The sequence below is a fragment of the Lithobates pipiens genome, unplaced genomic scaffold (genome assembly GCF_037356315.1).
Source record: "Lithobates pipiens isolate NorthernLeopardFrog02 unplaced genomic scaffold, aLitPip1_a1.2 Scaffold_22, whole genome shotgun sequence".
NCBI classification, from domain to species: domain Eukaryota; kingdom Metazoa; phylum Chordata; class Amphibia; order Anura; family Ranidae; genus Lithobates; species Lithobates pipiens.
In genome coordinates, this window is record NW_027507784.1 from 100,159,498 (window position 1) to 100,185,315 (window position 25,818).

A 25,818-nucleotide genomic window follows, 5' to 3' on the forward strand; every position below is an offset into this window, starting at 1 on the left:
GAGGATAGAAAGGCAACAGTAAATCAAACAACCACTCTTTCCAACTAAGGTTTGCAGAATACCATCTCTGAACGCCCAACACATCGAACCTTGAAGCAGATGGGCTACAGCAGCAGAAGACCACACCGGGTGCCACTCCTGTCAGCTAAGAACAGGAAATGGAGGCTAAAATTGGACAATAGAAAATTGGAAAAACATTGCTTGGTCTGATGAGTCTCAGTTACGACACTCAGATGGTAGGGTCAGAATTTGACGTAAAAAAACAACATGAAAGCATGGATCCATCCTGCCTTGTATCAACGGTTCAGGCTGGTGGTGGTGTAATTGTGTGGGAGATATTTTCTTGGCACACTTCTAAGCCCTTTAGTACAAATTGAGCATCATTTAAACACCACGGCCCACCTGAGTATTGTTTCTGACCATGTCCATCCCTTTATGACTACAGTGTACCTATCTTCTGGTGGCTACTTCCAGCAGGATAATGCACCATGTCACAAAATTCAAATCACCTCACCACTGGTTTCTTGAACATGACAATGAGTTCAATAAAATAGTCAACTCAACTCAATCAAATAGTACACCTTTGGGATATGGAGGAACATGAGATGCACATCATGGATGTGCAGCCGACAAATCTGCAGCAACTGTGTGATGCTATCATGTCACTATGGACCAAACTCTCTAAGGAATGTTTCCAACACCTTGTTGAATCTGTGCCACAAAGAATTAAAGCGGGAGTAAACCCAGTTTCAAAAAACACTTAGCATTTCCGGCATGCCGGGAATGTAATGTTCACATTGATTGTGCTCTCAACCAAACTTTCAAACCATCCAATGGCTGGTGTCATAACTGATCACATGTGCAGCATTATGGCAGTTGAAGAATTATTAGAGGCCAAGATGGCAGCTTCCTTGACTGAAAACGATAGAAGGGTTTACTTCCACTTTAAGGCAGTTCTAAAGGCAAAAGGGGGTCCAACCCGGCACTAGCAAGGTCTACCTAATAAAGTGGCTAAGGAGTGTATGTGTGTGTGTGTGTGTGTGTGTGTGTGTATATATATATATACACACACACACACACACACACAGTGTATACACAGACACAGTATATAGAAACATACACATAAATATATTGGGTTTTTGAAACACAGTAGAATGCAGATTACACATCTTCACAAAGCGTTCATTAGTTGCTTGAATTTCAGCTTTGTTTTCAGCTGTTTAACTGGAGCTTCACTTTAGGCGCATATCATCATTACTCACCTTATAAAGACCAAAGAAACCCAAATCTCTGAGCACAGTGAGCGCACGGACTTTAGGGCCTGTTGTAATTTCTCCTGCGACCTGCAAGCGAATCTTGACAATCTCCAGCGGGTTTGTGAAAATGACTTGGGAGCCTCCTGCCTGCACACAAATAGACAATGTCATCAGTTTTTACTGGACTGAGTGAATGCAATGACTGTATAACAAGCAAACCATTTCTCTGTAACTCTTGCAAATTAGTTATAGCCAAAAACGTTATGTTTTGGAGAGATGAAGCAAGGGTTAGAACCTGTTGTGGTCATACAACCTCTCTAGTTGTTGTGGTGACACTGATCTGACCCAAAACAGAAAATTATGAGATATCTAAAATTTTACCGTGGTCAGCAAATAGAAAGAAAGAAATCTTCAAACGGGGTACCTCTTCTGGTGACAATTGTCTGTATACAGTCTACACAGACAATCATCAGTACAGTAAGTGATGGGCAACCAACATTATACAGAACAAGATTTAACCTCCCTGGCGGTATGATTAGTTCTGATTTTAGGTGTTGAAAACGGTACAATTATTTTGCATGGAAATTTGGCGTTTTATATTGTAGGCTGCAAATCTTAGGAATAGCTCTCTTAAATCTGTTCAAACCAGAGTCTAGTATGATAAAATTTATAATATAATAAATAATGATAATAAATAATAATAAAAATTATTCAATAATGTAATCAAATCCAAAAACACTGAAATTTGCTCATTTGCAGAATTGTCGCTGTCATTAGATTTAGTGTTTGATGACGAATTTCCCCACAAATCGCTATCGCTCAATTCTGCAAGTGATTCTAATTTATTATCACTGTTTTCTAGTTGGTCTAAAATCACTTTTGACATAAAGGGACAGTTTTTGGTTGCTATGGACAATCTCCAAATTCCAGGCAGAAAAAAACAGTATTTATAATATAAAACTACATGGAAAGACCACTAGGGACAAAGGGGGTGTGTATTTTTTTTATACAATACTGTAATCTGTAAGATTACAGTACTGTGTGTGTTTTGTGTGTTTTTAATTTTTTGAATTTGGCGCCGATCTCTGCTCCCGTGCGTCGTAATGTCGCAGAGAACGGAGCTCGGCGGCACTCGGGCACTGTGTGAATCGAGCGGAGGACGGCTCACACACACAGAGGACATCGCTGGATCCAGGGGACAAGGTAAGTAACTTCTCCCTGTATGGCTGGGCAGTCTGGCTCGGGGTTACCGCTCGTGGTACTGAAATTGCAGCCCGAGCCAGACTCGGGATCACTGCTAGGGAGGTTAAGGGTAAGTTCTCCAATGGGGAAATTTTGGGACTTCCAATGGGGACACCTGTTCTGATGACAACTGTCTAGTAAAGGGGATTCCTATCAATTTATAAAGATTTCCTCTCACTTCCTGTTGTTTCTCCGGGACAGGGCATGTATATGGCAATCTCCCCAATAGGACACAGAAAGCAAAACATTAATTTAAAGAGGTTTTAATTCTTACCTAACCAAATCCTTAATCTAACCAAAACTGAAGAAAAAAAAGCTTTGGCTATTTTTACCGCACACTTTGTTACATATGTTATCTCTCATTTGTGATATACAATTTTCACATTTTAGATACATATCTAATATTTTTGGGGAAATTAAGCAAAAATAGTGTTACCTTTATGGATAAATTACTCAACAATTGGGGGGTTATTAACAGTTATATATTCAATTTATAATTTTACTACAGCTGTGCTAACAAATCTTCTTATTTGTATGGATTATACACCAATTTCAACTGGTATTTACATTTCTGATGGCTCTTGCATACATTATATTGGATTTTTAGGGGTGACTACGTTTTAGGGGTTAGGATGTTATGTTTTCTTATACGGTAAATTTTTTAGAAATTATATATGTTTTACATAAGCAGAGTGAATGATTTCTTCTTGGGGGGGGGGGTTGTGGTGGTTTCAGATTTAGTTTTCCCTTGTTTGGGTTAATCTTTGTGATTATTAACAATAGTTATAGGGTTCTCCTTACCATATAATGCTTGTAGATCCCATATTTTTGAAACCAACCCCCCAACTAGACGGCTGGTGAACTTACCTGACAACCATATTGTAATATGATTACATTTAAATATGTATAAATAATGCATGACTGGACCTAAAGAAGGACTGTGGTTGAAAAAGAAACACTTATATACTTTAACTTGTTAAAGACCCTGGGCATCTCTTCATTGACAGATCTTGGGCCCCCCACCGTGCCTGCACTGATGGGCTAGCCCTGTAACAGGAGTACTGGCAAACCAAAAATTCTATTTAATTCACTTTTAATATTCAAAGTAAACGAAATGTAAGCAGCATAAGGACTAAATATGGTCAATGTTGATAGAGAGAGTGAAGTTCCACTTTAAAGCGGGAGTTCCGCCGTTTTTTTTTTTTTTAAAAGCCAGCAGCTTCAAATACTGCAGCTGCTGACTTTTAACCCCCCTGGCGGTATTCCCGAGTCTGACTCGGGGTGGATTTTTCATACCAAGAACGGTATCCCCGAGTCAGACTCGGGACAGCGTCGCTGGATCCAGGAGGAGGTTTACTTACCTTCTCCTTCGGATCCAGCGTTGTCTCCCCGCTGTACGAGCGAGCCGTGTCTCGCTCGATGCATCACATCGCCGATCTCCGTGCCCTGCGAGCGTTGCGACGCACGGGCACGGAGATCGGCGCCAAATTCAAAAAGTGAAACAAACAGTAAACATACAGTATAATGTAATCTTACAGATTACATTGCTGTATGTAAATATTTCACATCCCCGTTGTCCCTAGTGGTCTGCCCAGTGTCCTGCATGCAGTTTTATATAATAAAAACTGTTCTTTATGCCTGGAAACTGGAGATTGTCCATAGCAACCAAAACTGTCACTGTACATCAAAAATGATTTTAGACCAGCTAGAAAACAGCGATAATAAATTAGAATCACTCGCAGAATTGAGCGATAGCGATTTGTGGGGAGATCCGTCATCAAATACTGAAAAGTAATGACAGTGACAATTCTGCAACTGAGCAAATTTCAGTGTTTTTGATTTGATTACATTATTGAATAATTTTTATTATTGTTATATTATTATTTGGTACAATTATTTATAATTATTTATTATATTATAATTTATGATTTCATTTTTCAAACTTTATCATACCCGGGATGTCTGCTAGACTCTGGTTTGGACAGATTTAAGAGAGTTATTCCTAAGAATTGCAGGACTACAATATAAAACGCCAAATTTTCATGCAAAATAATGGTACCGCTTTTAGCACCTAAAATCCGAAATAATCGTACCACCAGGGAGGTTAAAATAAGGACACTTACCCACCCAGTGCGCCCGCGATGTCGGCACCCGTAAGGATGGTCCCTGTTGTCTCTGGGATCCATGTGTTTCCCAGCAGACAGTGGGGGGCCTGCCGAAAGGAGCGTAGATTCTGCGGAAAGGGGCGTCGATTCTGCGGATATCTATGCCGGAAGTGGGTGCAGATACCTGTACTGTACAGGTACCTGCACCCCCCTCCCCCCTGAAAGGTGCCAATTGTGGCGCCGGAGGGGGGGAGGGTTCCAATGAGCGGAAGCTCCACTTTAGGGTGGAGCTCCGCTTTAATATGAGCAAAGATATTATAAAAATATTGGATGAAATGTAAATGTAAATGTAAAACAAAACAAAGGCATGTATGCTTTTCTATTGGTTAAATAGGCAACAGAATGTAAATTATGTTAATTGTTAAAAAATATGAAAATCTAAAATAGGCTGTTGTATACTTTTACAGAAATAAAGTGTAATACTAAGCTACCTACAAATGATGTGCTGTGCACTCATTCTATTAAAACACTACACCTATACACAGCACGATATAATACATGAAGCATGCTCAATAACAGTACTGGAACATTCACTAACATAAAAGGCACACAATACTAAATCTTGTTTTTACTAGTTTTCAAAATTCTGTTTCTATTTGATTACTGGGAAATTACAAGTGACTGCAACATACAAACTTTATGAATTGTGATCCAAAGTATTCTTGGATATTTCTAACTCCCAGAACAGAAAGGATATCTGGACTTAGTACATCAACGACATTGTTGCACATGGGGATAGAAAATTAGTTTTTACAAATCAGCGTGGTTCAAAAGTTCAATTAATCTCAAGGACCTTTGGATGCTGCAGTCATTACTACAGAGAAAGAAGCAAATTAAATTAATGACTTTGTGCTTTTTGAAGTTTATTTGATGTTCAGTAGTTCCAGGCCTGGAATAGAGACTTCACAGAAAAGCAAGATTATAGCTAACCCTGATGCACTGCAGTTACAGATAGATAATAAAAAATGGAATGAATGAAAATGCTAAAATAAGTGTCCTCCCAGGTTGGTAGAAGGTACAAAAAGTCGATTTATCAGTCATTAGAGCTGGAGAGGAGTACACACATTTGTGACCTTTGAGGTCAATATATTGTCCTCAAGCTATGTCTAATATACAAATGGGCTTTTGTGCTTTGTTTATCTATGTACATTTTAATTCAGCACAACCTATATTAAAACTTTCTACACAGTCTCTTTGGACAAAAGTGGCAGATTCAATCACATTGGCACTTTTCCCATGTTATTAGAAATCCAATATCATCTCTAGAGCTTCGGACAAAGGAACTTTCACTGCACTCAGAAAATACTTCTTTTTTTTTTGGAGCAATTTTCCTATCTGCCATCTACCTAATTCTCCAAAGTCTCCAGTGTGCGTGAGATTAAAGGGCTGAGAAGGCTTGAACAAACTTCAAGAAGGATGTGTTTGTATGACATCATTCCAATTAAAAAGAGTCATGGATGATGCAATGGTTGATCGAGACAAAGAAACATAGAAGAGTGACGGCAAAAAAAAAAAAAAAAAAACACAACTGGGCCACACACATACAGCGAGGGAAAAAAGTATTTGATCCCCTGCTGATTTTGTAAGTTTGCCCACTGACAAAGAAATTATAAGCCTATAATTTTAATGGTAGTTTTATTTTAAAACTGAGAGACAGGATAACAACAAAACAATCCAGAAAAACACATTTCAAAAAAGTTAAGACACCTGTCCACAGAAGCAATCAATCAGATTCCAATCTGGCCATCAAGATCAAACAGCTGTCCAAGGATGTCGGGGGGACAAGATTGTAGACCTACACAAGGCTGGAATGGGCTACAAGATCATCGCCAAGCAGCTAGGTGAGCGGGTGACAACAGTTGGTGTGATTATTCGCAAATGGAAGAAACACAAAATACCTCTTATGGAAAAAAAAAACATCAATCTCCGTCTCTCGGTCTGGAGCTCCATGCAAGCTCTCACCTCGTGGAGTTTCAATGATCATGAAAACGGTGAGGAATCGGACCAGAACTACACAGGAGAATCTTGTCAATGATCCCAAGGCAGCTGGGACTATAGTCACCAAGAAAACAATTGGCAACCCACTAAGGTGCGAAGGACTGAAATACTGCAGCGCCCGCAAGGTCCCCCCTGCTCAAGAAAGCACATGTACAGTCCCATCTGAAGTTTGCTAATGAACATCTGAATGAACATCTGAATGATTCAGAGGAGATCTGGGTGAAAGTGTTGGTTGTGGTGAGATGAGACCAAAATTTAGCTCTTTGGCCTCAACTCAACACTCTGTGTTTGAAGGAGGAGGAATGCTGTCTATGACCCCAAGAACAAACATGGAGGTGGAAACATTATGCTTTTTGGGGGGGGGGGGGGGTTTCTGCTAAGGGGACAGGACAACTTCACCGCTTCAAAGGGACGATGGACTGGGTCATGTATCGTCAAATGGGCATTAAAAATGGGTCGTGGATGGGTATTCCAGCATGACAATGACCCAAAACACATGGTCAAGGCAACAAAAGAGTGCCTCAAGAAGAAACCCATTAAGGTCCGGGAATGGCCTAGCCAGTCTCTAGACCCTAAATAGAAAATATGTGGAGGGAGCTGAAGGTTCAAGGTACCAAATGACAGCCTTGAAACCTTAATGACTTGGCGAGGACCTGCAAAGAGGAGTGGGACAAAATCCCTCCTGAGATGTGTGCAAACCTGGGGGCCAACTATACACACATACATACACACACACATATATATATATATATATATATATATATACACACACACACTCGCACATACATACACACGCACACAGTATCTCACAAAAGTGAGTACACCCCTCACATTTTTGTAAATATTTTATTATATCTTTTTATGTGACAACACTGAAGAAATGACACTTTGCTAGAATGTAAATTAGTGAGTGTACAGCTTGTATAACAGTGTAAATTTTCTGTCCCCTAAAATAACTCAACACACAGCCATTAATGTCTAAACCGCTGGCAACAAAACAAAAGCCTAAGTGAAAATGTCCAAATTTGGCCCAGTTAGCTATTTTCCCTCCTTTGTGTCATGTGACTCTTTAGACCCCTTTCACACCACACCGCCCATAGCGTGGGCGGTAAAACACCGCTATTTTTAGCAGCATTTTAGCGGCGGATTTGCGGCGCATTTCGGCCGCTAGTGGGGCGCTTTTACCCCCCGCTAGCGGGCAAGAAAGGGTTAAAACCGCCAGCAATACGCCGCAATAGCGGCGTTTTGACGGCGGTATTACAGCGCTGCCCCATTGATTTCAAAGGGGAGCAGCGGTGGAGGAGCGGTAAACACACCGCTCCTTCACCGCTCCAAAGAAGCTGCTGGCAGGACTTTTCCCTGACGTCCTGCCAGCGTACCGCTGTAGTGTGAAAGCCCTCGGGCTTTCACACTACAAACAATGGTGCAGCTTTTTTAGGGCGGATTGCAGGCGCTATTTCTAACGCTATAGCTCCTGCAAAAGCCCTGGTGTGAAAGGGGTCTATGTGTTACAAGGTCTCAGGTGTGAATGGGGAGAAGGTACAAAATTTTATTTCTTCAGTGTTGTCACATGAAAAGATATAATAAAATATTTACAAAAATGTGAGGGGTGTACTCACTTTTGTGAAATACTGTATAAATATATATATATATATATCTATACACACACACACACACATACATACATACATACATACACACACACGCAAAAGACAAAGAATGATTTTTTCTTTGTTCCTGCAGTACGTTGTTTACACAAACATTTGTCTATCTCTGTTAAGTTTTCATTACAATGTGTTCCAGACAAGGCCTAGATGTCATACAAATCTACAGATAGATACATTTTTACTACCCTGGGTGCTCTTTATACAATCCCAGAGGTCTCTAGCTCCACATTCTTTCCCTTTGACTGATGCTAGAGAGTTTTGTAAGTAATCTGCATACACAAGCATTTATTTTCATTGTATCTACCAAAATACCATGTCGCCTATGGTCAACAAATTACAGTATATCCCAGTTCAGACCACTTGGGTGGGGCTTACAGTTCATTTTAAGGGTATATAGAGGATTACGAATGATATTTAATCAATACAATTCTGCTACCATACTACATAAATACATTTCCAAAGCAATAGGAAGGAAACAATGAAAAAGAATTCACTGAAATCTATAGTAATGCCAAAGTTCAAGCAAAATAAACATTCATTTTCTAATAAGACATTTACTCAGTTAATAAAATTTAGCATTTTGGTGCTGCACCAATTTAATGAAAACGTTTTTTAATAGTCTAGTGGTTCTCAACCTCAGTCCTCAAGTTCCCTCAATAGGCCATGTTTGCGGGTTCTCCTTTATCTTGCACAGGTGCTTTAAATCATAGTCAATGGCTTGGTATTTTGGACAGCTATTTTATCTAATGCCGCGTACACACGTAGCTGTCTATCCGACTGACTTAGAGCCGTCTATCCGACGTACTTAGTCTGGCGGACTTCCCGCCAGACTGTCCATCGGACTTTCCGAACGGGCTACTTGCCCACACACGGCACTTTTTCAGCGGACTAATACGGCGTACTATCCGGACTTTTCTCCGGGCGGGAAAAGTCCGCTCATTTCAAAAGTACGGCGGACTGGCACACACACGGCCGGATTGTCCGCCGAAATGCGAGTCCGGCGGGAAGATTGGAGTGCAAAACTACTTTCTAAGTCCACCGTACTTTCGGGTCAAAAAAGTATGCCGGAGGCTACACACGGTGGGATTGTCTGGCGGACTTCAGTTTGCCGGACTTTTCCACCCGATTGTTTGATCGTGTGTACGCGGCATAAGAGAAAACATGGCCTGTTGGGGGTGCTTGAGGACTGAGGTTGAGAACTACTGGTCTAGTCTATACCAGACCCTTATCTGAGCATGCAGCCTGGTAGTTTAGGAAAGGAGGTGGTTGAACGAACCCCCTCTGGGGCAGGGGGGTAAAGTAACTAAATTCATTGTCAATCACGATGCCCACTGCCACCGCCAACCCGAAAAATGAAAGTAAAAAAGAAAAGAAAAAAAAAAGTCCACTCCCACCATCTGCCAGCTCTGCCGTCTGACAGCTCTTAAATAATTAAGGGGCAGGGCCACCTGGGTGACTTAACTGGGTGATCCTGCTCCCTGGTGACATGCTCAGCCAGGGGCATGCTGTGTCAACAATGTCACAAGGGAGCAGGGTCACCCAGTTACATCACAAGAGGCCATGCCCCTTAGTTATTTAACAACTTTCAGGCGGCGGAGGTGGCAGACGGACAATATTTAGTTTTTTTGGGCAAACAGTGCTGACGGGCACTGTTGGGAGATAATGTTTTTTTTTTAATAAAGGAATAGTCAAAAACTGCCGACTGTGAATTTTACACTACACCTTTTTATTTTTTGGTGAATGCGTAGGGGTACTATGTACCCAAAACTCATTCACGTGGGGGGAAGGCCGGAATCTGGGGGATGTTAATAAGTCCCCCAACCGCAAACCCTCACAACTACTGGCCCAAGTTGTGGGCAAGAGGCCCTTGTCCCCATCAACATGGGGACAAGGTGCTTTGGGTGTGGAGGGGGCAGAGCCCCCATGTTGAGGTGTGGTTCAGGAGTGGGGGGGGGGCGCTCACTCATCCCCCTCCCATTCCTGACCTGCCGAGCTCTATGCTCTGATAAGGGTCTGGTATTGATTTTTAGGCGGGACCCCATGAGGTTTTTTCCTGATTTTATTGCCGACAGCTCTTTTTTTTTTACCTTCCGCTGACAGCTGATGACTCATCGGTTGTTAAGGCCGCAGAAGCCACCTGGGCCTGGTATGGGTGGAGGGGGGGTAGACCACACGCTGTTTTTTTCCCAATTTTTTTTACATTCTGCTGACAGCTGATGACTCATGTGTTGTTAAGGATGCAGAAGCCATCTGCTCCTTGACAACCGGCTATTCAAAATTTGTTATGGAAAAAAAAAATGCAAAACGAATGTAAAAAAGGCGTTTTTGGTGCATGTCCATTGAAAATGCAATCTGCTGTGGGAAAAAAAGTCCCTGCAAAAACGCAGCGGCTAAAAAACACATAGATTTTAATGTGTACCATAGGAAACAATGTTAAATGGACTGTAGTGCATTTTTGCAAACTTAAAAATACACTAGAAAAAAAATAGGTGTGAACCTAGCCTTAAGACTATCCACCCCACTATGTCTATGGTGTCATATATGGGTTAACATTTGAAATAATAATAATTCATCATAATTAGGATTACTCAATATTCTTTTAATCATTTGATGCAAATGGGACAGTTGGAGTATTCCTTTAAATGTCTGACCAAGTCTTGCTAAAGTTGTTGTGAATTCGGATTTTATAATGTTATTAATGATATTAAAACATTTTCAGTTCTGGTAGATGTACGAAGGCTGCTAGAGCAGAGAAAACAACGTTAATATCCCACCAGTTTCTGCAAAGCTCAGGAGCTAACACCTACAGACCTGTTGACAAATTACACTGCAAATACTCATTATCCAGAGCATCAATGTGAATAGTACAAGTCATCTGTTTAACCTCTGTGTCAAGCAAACGGGGGAAAAATCCCACAAAGAACAATTAAGCAGAGGAAAACTGACCGAACTGGGCACAGAAAAAATACGCACACTGACATCCGGCAGACAGCACCCCGTGCCACTTTCCTGCTGCAGGGCATAAACATGTGACCCTGCACATTAGACCTATTGCCCTTTCCAATTCCACCCAAGGCAAATCCTCCAAACATTAGGATGCCCCAGTGAAGACTCAAGCAGAGTTTCCTACTTGCAACCTACACACTCCTGAGCCAGCTAAATGTTTGTTAGTAAAAGACCTGTCCTTCCAGATCTTGCCTGTGGAGGCAGTCTTACTTCATTCTTACAATGATCTGGATGCATAGAACAGCCAAAAAGGCATATATGCTGACTGATGAACAACAGTCATTCTTTCTATTTTTCATTCACATGTATATAATGCTGTCAAGTTTTTAGCACAATAAAAAAAAAAAAGAAAACTGAACTAATATAGTTGGGTTTTCAGAGAAAAACAGTTAATAGCCTATTTTGTAAGTGGCTCTAACTTATTGTCAACATGGTTCCCAGACAGAACAGTGACTTAGTGGTCAGCACTTCTGGCATGCAGCGTTGGAGTCATCAATTCAAGTCTTGCTCAGAACACTATCTGCATGGAGTTTGCATGCTCTTCCTGTGCTTGCGTGTGTTTCCTCTGGGTACTTCAGTATCTTCCCACACTCCAAAACAGACTTGCCTGAAAACGAAGCCCTCCACTGGTGCGCTGTCACTGCTAAAGGTGCTTCCACTTTCACCCGGTCTTCTTTTAGGGTTCGCAGGCTGATCTGATTGACTAAGCCAGTGACAAAGTCAATCCCGCACATGCGGCTGGAGTTGCTGTTTGTTGCACAGCTCTGAAGGAATGGCATAGGCATCCCGTTCCTTCAGAGCGCTTGAACCAGTGACATCACCGGCTGCCTCTAAAGTAAATATCTCCTAAACGGTGCACGTTAAGCAGATATTTACATTGCCTATAGGCAAGCCTTATTATAGGCTTACCTAAAGGAAAAACGAAACATGGGAGTTTACTACCACTTTAAAACACGCAGTAAATGTGGATTAAAAAGGCTTTATGATGTTAGCGCCATTCCGATGCTTTCAGTTTGGCTGTAGCAGCTCATAATCTGAAGAAGGAATCTCCTTCTCTGCAGGAAAATAGATAAAAGACTCAAAACCTGGCATGCCATAAGACCATGCTTTTTTTTTTTTTAACTAACTCACTGATTAGTTGGGGGGGTAGTTGTGCTTTCAATAGAAAGTAGAATATGTACACATGCAAAATCAATTAGTGCTAAAGCTACCCAATGCTATCCAGGAAACACTGCAACTGTAATGAACTAAAAAAGCTCACATCGGCCACTCAACTCAGGTTTACAAAAGTATACTGCAACTAGATTAGCCACAACGCACTTTAGTCTCTTGTCACATGACTGTCTTCATCATGGGAGGACCCCACATGTTATTCCATACCCATGTCCATTCCATGCTCCAGGCATTCCCCAGCCACTCCAAAGGAGGAACAGCGTGGCAGAGCAATGTAGCAAAGGTACTGTAAGTATGGTATAAGTAGTTTAGAGTTGGCATAATGAGACAAATTCTTTGCTCTGTCCTGTTTAAGTCACTGATTTGGAAGAAGTATGAGAAGGCGTTCTGGCTTTGACTTTCCTCGTATGTGCACTTGGTTCTGGGTCAGTGACTCAAAAGGCACTGAAGTCAGGGGATTAGCACATCCTCCAAGCAACTAGTATTATCAGGATGGGTCAGCAATGGTAGCCTCTGTATTTCTCTTTCTAAGACTGAATGTTGTGTATTTTTTAGAGGTATGCTTTAAGAGTTAAGGCTGTGAACAGATGTCCTTGTGTGAAAGACAGTCTTCTAAAATACAGCATTTGACAAATGATTTCAGGAAGTGAACAACTTTCGTCTGCAAATACGCTCATTTCCTGCCTTTAGGTGCAGCTATCAATTGTCTGGGAACCAGCAACATCATCCAGGCATTTACTGACTAACCGTCAAAGTACTTTACTGGAGACATGACGGGCTGAATTATCAAGAACATGGATCCAGAGACAGGTGCTGTATAAGACATAGCTCAATGTACACACGTAGGTGAGCACATTGTGAACAGTTACTATTCTGTGATGGACTGTACAAGAGTAGATACCAAAAAACCCTTGTATGCACTTTATGAGACTACTACAGAAAAACAGAATACATATTGCCAATGAAACAAATATGTATATCCTCCAAAGAGAAAGCTGCAAGTATCATAATCCTAATCAATGTATTATTTATTATTTGTCAACACATCTAAAAACCTCCAAAAGGACTTAAGGGCAATACATACGCCACCTAAAAATCCAAGATAGTATTTTCATAAAAAAGAAGTATACCCTTTCTTTACTGGGATATACTGTATGTATGCATATAGGTTTAGTATCATACATAGCTTCTTGCAACAACCTATGCATAACATATACACCCTTTAAATGAACCAAGAAAGCAATATACAACTGTACCAAAATATAAATAAAAAAAAATCAAGCTATATGTAACCAAGGTGGTCCTAATGAAACCAATGTCAGGGTTGTTTAGATCATGACCGAATACTAATATCACAAAAATTTTGGGGGTTTAAAGTATTTTGAAGACAGCTCAGAGAAGTTAGCAATGGATAAGCCCACTTTTAGCCTGTTTTGCAAGCCAATATTCATAACACAGAGCCCTGTCTCTAACACCATTCCTTACTATTGGCTGCTGTCCTCTACCAGTATTTCTTCTATATCACAAGTGGGCCTACTCACACCAATGCATTGCAGTTACTGCAACACACATAGTACACCACCATTAACACCTCATTACACTAATGGAATGCACTGCGTTACACCATAACACACACACACTAGCACACTATTCTGTGTTGTGGTGCAGTGGATTACACAAAATGCTGCATAAGTCCACTGGCAGCCCATTCAAATGCATAAGCCACCTTAACCCAATGCATGTTAACGTGCATCATATCACACTGAAAAGTTCAAGAGCAATGTGACTGGACCCTAAATAGATTTGCCAATTTATTTCTGTAGATCTAAGTTTCTTACTGTGATCCTTCTTGGCCAAATCGCTCTATATTTTGTTAACATAGGCTTGTATTTACATGTTACTAATACTAGTAGTGCTATGGCATGCCACAGAAGAAACACCCTTTGTACAGGCCAGTCTGTATACAGGCTGATGGTGGAGGAATTCCTCTGGTACTCTCAGAATGGAGGGATGTTTGGATGAAGAAGAGGTGGGGGGGGGGGAGGGGAGCCCAGTTTGTTCTGGACTCATGTGGAATAATAGACTAGTACCATCCAATCGTCACCTTAGCGTCTAAGTTTCTGTTCCATCTGTAAAGTACCAGAGGATTTCCTTCAATCAGTTTCCTAGATCCATACAAGGCAGCCTCTGCAAACAGGTGTTATATTTTGAAATGGTTTCCAAAAACCAAGTGTTCCTATTTAAAAAAAAAAGATAAGTATATATAGGTAAAGGTACACAGTGCTTTAAACACAAAATGTAAAATACTAATTTTCTATTCTTTGCTATCTTGAGAAATTTGTAATTCAGTAACAATCTAGAATTCCTTATAGAATCCTTGTTGAATGTAAACTCTTTGGTGAGTTCTCCAGGAGGAACCAGATGTATTTACTTAACATGAACATGTTGAAAAATATTCTTTCAAGTGGAGGACGGGATTTCTGCCTGTAGGCACACAACCTTCGACACAAATCAGGTGGAGGACGGGATTTCTGCCTGTAGGCACACAACCTTTGACACATAAATCAATTCGACATACTAGGATTGTCCCATATACACATTGCAATTTGTGTCACTGCTTCTAACCTGGCAAGGAACACATTGTGCCAGTTCTGAAATAAGCATATAAATGATAACTGTATTCCTAATTATTGTGGGGAAAATATGTGAAAATATGTTAACAAGAACTATGCAGGGTATAGGAAAAATCCTATGGTGCCCAATAGTAAATACTTCCGCAAAAAAGGTGCAAAAACAAACATACAAGCTGAAGGAAAGTCTATCTTGTGTCCTAACATTTCCTAGACAATATTAAGAGAATTATTTTATTAGGAACCATTGGGGTTGATTTACTAAAACTGGAGAGTGCAAAATGTGGTGCAGCTTAGCGTCCATTTTTTTTTGTCAAAGCTTAATTGAACAAGCTGAAAGTAAAGCTGGCCATACACCTATAGATTATCTGCAGATTTTCTATGGTTAGATGGAAAAAGTACAACAGATTTCTCCATGTTCGCTAAATGTGTAGATGGAGGAATCTCCCACTTTTTCCAGCTAACCATAGAAAATCTGCAGATAATGTATAGGTGTATGACCAGCTTTAGGCTTTGACGGGCTACCATGCACAGCTGCACCTGATTTTGAACTCTACAGTTTTAGTAAATTAACCCCATGAAGATGAGCCAAAGCAAGAATAAAGCAAGAATACTCAAAAACCCTAAGTGAATGTTGCAGGTCTGAAAGTTCTAAAGGTATTAAAGCATTTGTATGAGCCTGAAGCAGGATACGCGGATATCCTGCTGCCAACTATTGTATTCTCAAAAATATAGTGTTCTGAGCCACAGCTGTCAACATACCCGAACAGCTACTGCAACTGATTGGCTGCAGACACTGTTCAGCTGACTTTTTCCAGCCTGTCCCCTTTAAATTCTGAATCAAAGTTTTTTTCGGCCTGGATGGTGCTGGCCACTGATGAGTCAAATTTGGCATGATTCCCAAAATGTGAACTGTCAGCATTACAGCCAACTAGAATTTTCAAAAGAAGACAGCAATTGTAGCATATTCTTCAAGTAAAGGTTTCGTTTAAAGTGTATGTCCAACTAAAACTTTTTGTTTTCTGTTTTCGGTATAGATTAGATTAGATTAGGAATCCTGGGCGCTCCGTTTTTGCTCTTTTTTATTCTTATTTTTTGGGTACTGGCATTTGGAGCTGAACTGATATACTTTACGGTTGATTTACTAAAACTGGAGAGTACAAAATCTGGTGTAGCTGTGCCTGGTAGCTAATCAGCTTCTAACTTCAGCTTGTTCAATTAAGCGTTAACAAAATAACCTGGAGCCCAGGTTCACACTGTCAGGGGGATTGAAATCGTGTGAGTTCCGCTGAACTCACACAATTTCATTGCCGCATGTCAGTCATGACTTCGGGGCGATTTCAGAGACATCTATGCACAGATGTCTATACAATTCGCACCCCGAAGTTGCCAAAAGTAGTACACAAACTACTTTTTGGCACCGGTGCGGTGTCATCAATTCGGATGGTGCCATTGCCAGCAATTGCCACCGATTTGGCATGTCAAATCACATGCCAAATCGCTGCAATGTGAACCTAGGCGGAAGCTGATCTTTGTTCTATGCACAGCTGCACCTGATTTTGCACTCTTTTGTTTTAGTAAATCAACCCCATTTGTTAAATTATCTTAAAGGCATTGATGAGCTATGGAACATACAGTTTTGTTTCTTATTATTTCTTTTTATTTTTTGTATTTTAAACACAAAAAAAAAATAGAGTGAGAGATCTTTGCTCATTTCCTGTCCTGCTAACATTGTTATACCAGAAAGGAAATATAAAATACTAAATATATACCTTTTTTATTATTTGTAGAGTAGAGGAAGGCTAGAACCTCTGTTGGCTTTTCATTACTGTCTGGGTTGCTGTTGGGACGTTCCTTCACTTCCTGTGTAGTAAAATAGTTTTCACAGGTACAGAAAGTGAGGAAAAAAATCTCTAAGGCAGGGTTCACATTTTTACGCAGTGTTAACGTGTGTTGCAATAGGGCAGCCCATTTATTTGTCTAAAGCAGGGGTCTCCAAACTATGGCCCTCCAGCTGTTCAGGAACTAAAATTCCCATTGTGCCTAGTCATGTCTGTGAATGGCAGCGTTTTACAATGCCTCATGGGACATGTAGTTCCGCAACAGCTGGAGGGTCATAGTTTGGACATCCCAGGTCTAAAGCACCAAAATGCACATAGTACATTTGCAAGGATGCAAGGGTTAAATTGTGCAAGGATTCAATTGTTGTTAATGCAGCACACTATTATATACGGTAGTGTGGAACTATGCTTTGTTGTGAGCTGCAGTGCACATCCGGTGGCAGGGGACATACATGTTAGTGCAGCACAATGGTGTAAAAGGAGCCCCAGATAGCAATAAAAGCCAGACTGGGATTCAAACTTTTACTGAGTCTATTCATACTAAAAGAAAATGAGGGTGATTTACTGAAACTGGAGCACTCAGAATCTGGAGAAACTGTACATGGTAGCCAATCGGCTTCTAACTTCAGCTTGTCAATTAAGTTTTGAGAAGAAAACCTGGAAGCTGATTGGTTTCTCTGCAGAGCTGCACCAGATTTTACAGTGTCTAGTTTTAGTAACCACCCCCCCCCCCATGTTTTGTCTTTACATGTAAATTGTCACTGAATCCCTGTTGATGTGTTCTTCATAAAAAGCCTCCTTCTTGGGGTCTGTTCACACTGCCCTCACACTAAACCACAATGGTTTAGTGCGCGGGCAGCTGTCTATTCCAGCTATGGCAAGCTGGCAGTAGGGGGTGATGTAATGCGCATTTCAACAGCATACCTGCATTTTATCGCAGCCCGGTGCACCTCACCTCTGGGCTGCATTGCAGTGTGAGCAAGACACATAGAAAACAATTGTTTTTGCTGTGTCCTAGAGGTGACCTGCGCTCATCCAGTGCAGTAAAACACAGGTCACTGAAGTATGTGTGAACAGGACCTTATACTAGACATTTTGAAGTTCCCATATCACCAAAGTAACGGCACAGCACCAGTCACAGTAGGAAAAAAAAAGCATTTCAGTAAACTCTATTCACTAGAACAACAGGAGTGAGACATGCTGGGTGATCGAAGAGCTACAACCTGCACATCGCTTATGGGGCATGTCTGTACAGTGTTCTCATCCCATAATTGAATTGGACCTTTTTCCCCAAGCACAAGAAATCCGATTAGAGGCTGGCACTTATTTCATATAGATTCTCTGCTAATAATATCAGGACAGATGTCGCCGTGACAATCTCAAGAACAAAGAGTTGATCAAATCTGTAAGACTCAATCACCATCACTTCCAGCGATGAATTAGCATCCTCTGTCTCAGTGATGGGACTTTGTCAGTGCAAATTAAGTGTCTGCTCTGCTCGGTCCTTCATCAATTGATTGTTTCACAGCTTTGACGTTGAACTTTGCTAGAAGTTTTCTATCCTTTGGTACAGGTAAAAACTATAGCACAATTTTTTTTTTTTTGAGAGAAAACCACCAGCACAAAATACTCCATACGTTTAATTCAAGAAATAAGTACAGACACTGCCACTTGTGTGACTTTTTTTCTCTTTTCTAAAGCTACCAGGTAGTTTTGTATTGAATGACCACGTTCAGGCACTGCTTGTTGAAGTGTCAACTGTTTCCCAATTTTTCTCCTGCGTTGTCACCCTGTCATCATTGCTGGGGGAGGTGACAAGCAGCAGTGACAACACACATTGTGCAAGCATGGTCCACCATTTTCAGAAAGCTAGTTCAGAACAATGACGTGTAGTTGACACTAAAGTACATGTAGAAATGGCAAGGTTTGGAACTTCCATATCTGCAAATCTTTGCATATGCACAGAAACTTAGATGTGTAACAGGGCTCTACCAGGACCTGAAACCTGGGGTGGGGGAGAATATCACTGAACAAATACAAAGATACACAACAACCTTATGAATTAAATGATATATATATATATATATATATAGATATATATATATATATATATATATATACACACACACACACACACACACACACAGCTTCAGACAAACACAGTGTGAGAGGCGCCACACCGGAGTGATCATATGGCGGCCATGGTCCTCAAACTATTACTTTTTTTTTATCCCAGGAGCATTTATATGGACATTACTATTCAACAAAACAATGTAAACACATACAGTTAATACACAGTGTAAGTGTAACCAACATGAGTTTAGTTAGATCAGCTATGATGTGATTTCTGATCATTTCATTTTTCACTTCTTCAAAATCAGCCTGATCACATATTGGTAACTGATGTTACTTATACAAAATTCTGATTCAAATATCTTAATTCAAGCCCTGATATTAAACCTTTTTTGGAGAACCAGCATGAGTATTTTAATATGTATTGTATACCCAATATATTTAAAAGTGTAATAAAGAATAGTAAATGGTAAGAAATGATGCGGCTGCTTGATGTAGAAGATCTGTGCAGAATTTGTTACACTGTATATGGGCAGATTTGTACAAACATGGCAGAGATGCACCTCGCTGTCCTGCAGGAACACAACCCTTGCTATATCTGTCTATGATACATGTTATTCTTACTGATTGCTCCAACTTCTTCACAACAGCGTTTCTCACATAGAACTGAAAGCAAACTTTGTGTAGTGACAGGTGAAGGCCTAGGTATGCACTGGGCTGCCAGATCCAATCATAGGAGACTACAAACAGCCTCCTTCGGAGGCCATCTGGGGATTTGTCTCAGAATTAGAAGCCAGCAGGGGTCATTAACCTCCCTGCCCCGAACTCTGTGCCAAGTGTGGAGAGACTTTTTTTTTTTCTTTTTTAAATCCCAACATGTCAGCTTCACTCAACTGGAAGTCATTAAAGATCATATCGTAAGAAAGGACACATCCCTCATATGATTCCAACAAAGGAAGTGACATACAAGAAACAGCTTCTCTCTTTCATGTAACAGAAAACCGAAAGCGATTGGTCAGCAGATGACCGCTTTTTGTGCAAATAGATGCAAACATCCAATAGTACTTTGTTACAAGAAGATGTGATTGTTTACTTTTAAACCTTGGCTTTAGGCAGTCCTCAGTCCAAAATATACCAATCCACACTGTCCATTTTCCGATGAAGTGCACAAGCAACAACTGACAATTAAAGCGCTATTAAACCCAAAAACAAAAATGTATTATATTGCAGTTTACCAATCATTAGATGTGGTGGCTGCTATAGTTTAGTTTTCAATGGCTTTTTCTCCTCTGTTTTCACCTGGTGATCTGGCCAGTAACACATCTCCTGTATTAGCGTGTCCCCACTCTGGAGGAATGAGAGGGGGCACAGCAGACAGCAGCATTGTCAGTCTGGGGGAGTGTTAAATGTATAAGCCTTTTTAGAACCACTAACAAATTGAAGTCTATCTCCAGCTCAGACTAAAGATTTTACATTAATAAATTAAGCGGATCATTTTAATTGCCCCTGCCAGTGTTAAGTGGTTTGTCTCATCCATGCCAACTGATACGTTAAGCTGGAGAGTTTGTGCTGTGAAAAACAACACAGTCTTGCTGGCTGGATGACCAGATGAAAACATCTGACAGACTTCACTTGCTCAGCGGAGGATTGCTCCGCTGATCCCTACTGAGCAGGCGGATGGCAGGTCTGTCTCTGCTCACTCTGCAGAGCATAGGTGGACAGAGTCCTTCTCTCCTCTATCGGGAGACACATTTTCATCTGATCCGATCCAATTGAAAGATAGAAAATAGGACCACTATCCATCTGGACTTGGCAGACCGGACTTGATAGCAGCGGGTGTCAGCGGACATGTCACGCTGACATTTGCCACACCATAGGGGTAAATGGAGGGTTCAATCAGGTCCGCCTGAAAAACTGACAGGTGGACCTGATCAGACAACCCGTGTGAAAGGGCCCATAGAAAGCCTAAAAATGGAAAATAATATGGTCATCACTTCTATGAATTGGTAAACTTCAATATAATAAAGATTTGCTTTTGGGTTTACAGTGATTGTAAAGTCTTGCTTTTTTTTTTTTTTTTTTAAATAACAAACGTTATACTTACCTGTTCTGTGTAGGAGTTTTTGCACAGAGCAGTCCGGATCCTCCTATTCTCTGGTCCCTGTTCATCTCTCCCGGCCCCTCCCCTATTTCTCTCCTCATTGGCTGACTGACTTTGACAGCAACGGGAGCCAATAATGTCTCAGCCAATAATGAGGGGAGTAATGGGCAGCCGAGACACTTCTGCAACATTGCTGGATCTAGAGTGAGCTCAGGTAAGTATTAGGGGGCTGAGGGTGGCTGCTGCACACAGAAGGCTTTTTATCTTAATGCATCGGATGCATTAATATTAGCTTTCCGTCTTTACAATCACTTCAATACTAAACAAGTTGAAACAAGCTAAAGGCCCACATTTGTATAGGGGATGATTGTGCACTTTGTTAATAAGACATCTCTCATTTTTATAAAAGAAAATTATAGAGTATTTTCAGTTAGCATATATTTTGAGTAGTTTTTGTACCAGTTAGCTATAACCCCTTTTATACCAGGATCATATTTAGGATATTCACACACATCTGCAATTGTGTGCTAGAAATTTCTTTAAACCTCCAAACAATTATATATAGATATATACCGTATTCTGAAAGCAGTGGTCCTGTAGAATATTAAGTGTCACATAATATTTGCGTAGATGTTTATAAAGCAGATATTTTCAGAAGAAATACACTAAAATAAATCTTTTGCTCTTCTGATAATAATAAAAAAAAAACAAAAAAAAAAACACAACTTTATGCGAACAAACATAACATTATACCCAATGGGAGAATGGGGTTGCGTTGAGTAAAAAGGATACCAAAACATATCAAGGCTTAAAATTATGAAGTCCAGGATTTACTGGACATTTACAAATTAGAAACTCCCCACTAAATTATTAGATACAATGTGCCTATGTTTAAAAGTATTGGGAGCCCTGGTTCACCAGGTACTTGCCAAACAATTCTGACCAGCAGTTGCTGGAAACTTAGGCCCCTTTCACACTACTGCGACTTCAAAGTCACGCGATTCTACCATGATTCTGCAGCAATTTCAGGGAATGCCTGTGGGACTACTTTAAAGTCGGAATGACTTGAAGTCGTACTAATATGAATGGTTGCCATTGGAGATCATGGGGAATGACTTGTCATGCTACTTTGCAGTCCCAAATCATGGGACAAGTTGTACAAGTGTAAAAGAGGCCTAAGACGTACCAAATGCCACTGATTATCTTGAGTTAGGTCCTGCCCCTGACCCTGGGGTACCCTACACCACCACCTTAATTTTCTCTCTTTTTTTCTGGAAACTATTGTATCTTATTAGAGAATGCTATCTGGACCTACTCTGGCCCTTGAAAGAATCATTTTTTTCTTATCACAGGTACACATTTGTATAATCTGCCTACACACCAAACGCCTGTGGCAGTCAACACTATATAATCTTTTTATGGAATCCAGGGGTTTGCCTTTCAGTTCATGGAATGCTTATGGGCAATTCTGATTGTGTAATTAAAGAAAAAAAAAATGAGGCATGCAGCTTAGTATATAAACACATTTTAGACTTTATTGACTGCACCGTGGACTTCCTAACCAAAACACTACATTTACAGTTATTATGGTTTGGAAGCTTTCCAAAGAAACTGTTCTCATTCCTACTGTATACCCATGTCTGGCAAATGTTTAAATTATATGCTTTCTATAATAGTTATGTATTATTTTTCTTTATTTCTCTTCATTTATAAATTGTCAAAATAAATTGTAGCCTTTTATAATCTGTGGATTTATATATTATTTTAGTATTATTATGTGTTGTGGGCAGAGTTGGATTTATGTAAGTGAAAATAATAATATTAATAACAATCTTCATGTAATAAGTGCCCTGTAAAGTGCTGCATTTTAGCATAATATATTGAGAGTCCTCGTTATTAGTATTTTATTATTATCATCATTATGTATAAAGAACAAAATGTGGACTGCACTAATCTATACTGACCAATTAGATCCTTCCCTGATCTGAATTTGCATGGTTAGCGTTATAGCCCAAAGGAGCGATGATCCTGGTTCTTATTATTAGGACCAACACTAATCAGAACAATGGGGGTTATTTACGAAAGGCAAATCCACTTTACACTGCAAGTGCACTTGGAAGTTCAGTTGCTCTAAATCTAAGGGATAGATGTGAAATTAGTGGAAGCTCTGCTGATTTTATCATCCAATCATGTGCAAGCTAAAATGCTTTTTTTTTTTTTTTCCTTGCATGTCCCACTCGGATCTACAATGACTTTAATTCCAAGTGCAATTTCAAGTGCACTTGCAGTGCAAAGTGGATTTTCCTTTAGTAAATAACCCCCAATGTCTGACTTAAATGGAGTTGTAAGTAGTAAATAGCCCAGCTCCATACATTTCTTTTTCAAAGGTCCTCTTAGAAATAATTTCCTTTTCACCCAGGTTGAGTAGACTAACAACATACAGTGAGTGCAGGGATTCACCCCTTTAGGGGTAATCACCATGGTGCCCTGCACTCACAGTGTAATATTAAAGAAAGCAGCATTGTCATCACGTCAGCACTGCTATCTGCATCACTGAGAACAGATCACTACCAGAAGACTCAAAGAGCAAGAGGACCCCATACACACTATACAACTTTTGTTGTCTGATTTCCTTTAGATTTACCAAAACCGTGTAGTGCAGGGGCCTGCCTGATTGCATACAAATTGAAACTCTTAACCACTTAAGGACTGAGCCTCTTTCTGAGATTTGTTGTTTACAAGTTAAAAACTGTTTTGTTTTGTTTTGCTAGAAAATTATTAAGAACCCCCAAACATTATATATATATATATATTTTATAACACCATAGAGAATAAAATGGCAGTTGTTGCAATACTTTCTGTCACACTGTATTTGCGCAGCGGTCTTACAAGTGCACTTTTTTGAGGAAAAAATACACTTTTTTGAATTACAGTCAGATCCCAAGTCGGCACAGTGTGAACCGAGCCTTACTCTTCCAACAAACCTGTTTTGGGCAGACTGTTATGAAATGGGTTCCAAACTGGGAGCCAAACAGGGGTCTCAAACTGGCAGCTTTCCAGCTGTTGTAAAACTACAAGTCCCATCATGCTTCTGCATGTGGGAGTCGTGCTTGTAACAGTCAGCCTTGCAATACCTTATGGGACTTGAAGTTTCGCAAACAGCTGAAGGGCCGCCAGTTTGAGACCTCTGATTTACAGAATAAGCACAAATAGCATAGAAAATAGGAATTGCTGAAAGAACTAGAGAACAGAAATGAGCCACGCAGGTTAGAAGTGTATTGAGTTGGTTACATCGCTGGATGACAATGCAGAGGTGTGAGAACATCCCAGGATTGTATATGTCAGTTGTCACCTGTAAGCCTTCATAATCCTAAAATAGCTGTTAACAGGGCAAAAACAGCTATACAGCAAAGTAAAATATAATGCCAAGTAAGGATGAGCTCAGACGTGGTCGCATGGTCCACGTGCAGAGCCCGCCAGGAAGTCGGCGCAGCGCTGTGCCAATCACAGGCAGTGAGACATTGCCCCGATGCGCGGCTGCAGAGATTGGGCAATGTCCCACTGCCTGTGATTAGTGCAGCGCTGCGCCAAACTTCCTGGCGGGCTCTGCACGTGGACCATGCAAACACGCCTGGGCTCATCCCTAATGCCAAGTTGAGCCAACAGATGTTGTGTTCCAATCATGTGTCATACCAGCATATTTTCTACTGTATCGTTTCTAGTTTATAGATCTTGGGTTCCATTACTCATCATATGTTTGACTGGACTGTTCCGAATTTTGCATTTATCCATGTAAAATAAAGTCTTTATATTTATTTTAATTTAGTATATTTTCTCATCCCACTTCAATGTTAGGCATTAGAGCAATGTCCACCTATGCAGGTACTTATTTATGTATGTATATATGTATATATATATATATATATATATATATATATATATATATATATATATATATATATATAGTGCCTTGCGAAAGTATTCGGCCCCCTTGAACTTTTCAACCTTTTGCCACATTTGAGGCCAATAGATTTCATTCCACTTCACAATTGTGTCCCACTTGTTGGTGATTCTTCACAAAAAATTTAAATTTTATATCTTTATGTTTGAAGCCTGAAATGTGGCAAAAGGTTGAAAAGTTCAAGGGGGGTCGAATACTTTCGCAAGGCACTGTATATATATATATATATAAAACTAATGATTTAATAATGTGCCACAAAATAAAATAATATACCATATAAAATAAATATTTCATTACAATAAATATATAACCTTGCCCCTCACGTACTTCATATAAAGTCCAGCTTTCCTTGTTCTTTTATACATAATGTCAAGTAATATTTCTGTTGCAGATGTGGAAGCTTTAAATGGTTTGCTGGTCCTTTAAAACATATTTCTACACATTGAAAGCTGCCATTCTGTTGTAGCTTTATCCAAACACGTCATTGGGTAACCGAGACAAGGTTATTAAATCATGAACACATAAGATTATCGACATTTCATTCATGTGTACAGTATAAAAATGTATAAAAAATATATATTTTTTTTTATATTATAATATAATGAATATAGTATAATTTTAGCTTATATATAAAATGTTATAATACTAGTATTAAAAATACTCTTTAAAGTAGAGGTAGGCAACCTGGGGCCCTCCAGATGTTGC

General features: G+C 40.1%; 1 protein-coding gene across 1 annotated transcript in view; it reads right to left on the reverse strand.

Moving 5' to 3' along the window:
- SLC25A12 (solute carrier family 25 member 12) overlaps positions 1-25,818 on the reverse strand; it is a 216,866-nt gene that overhangs the window by 37,061 nt on the left and 153,987 nt on the right. The window contains exon 14 of the mRNA XM_077447999.1: positions 1,263-1,403. Coding sequence (XP_077304125.1) covers positions 1,263-1,403 — 141 coding nt within the window. The remainder of the gene's footprint in view (positions 1-1,262; positions 1,404-25,818) is intronic.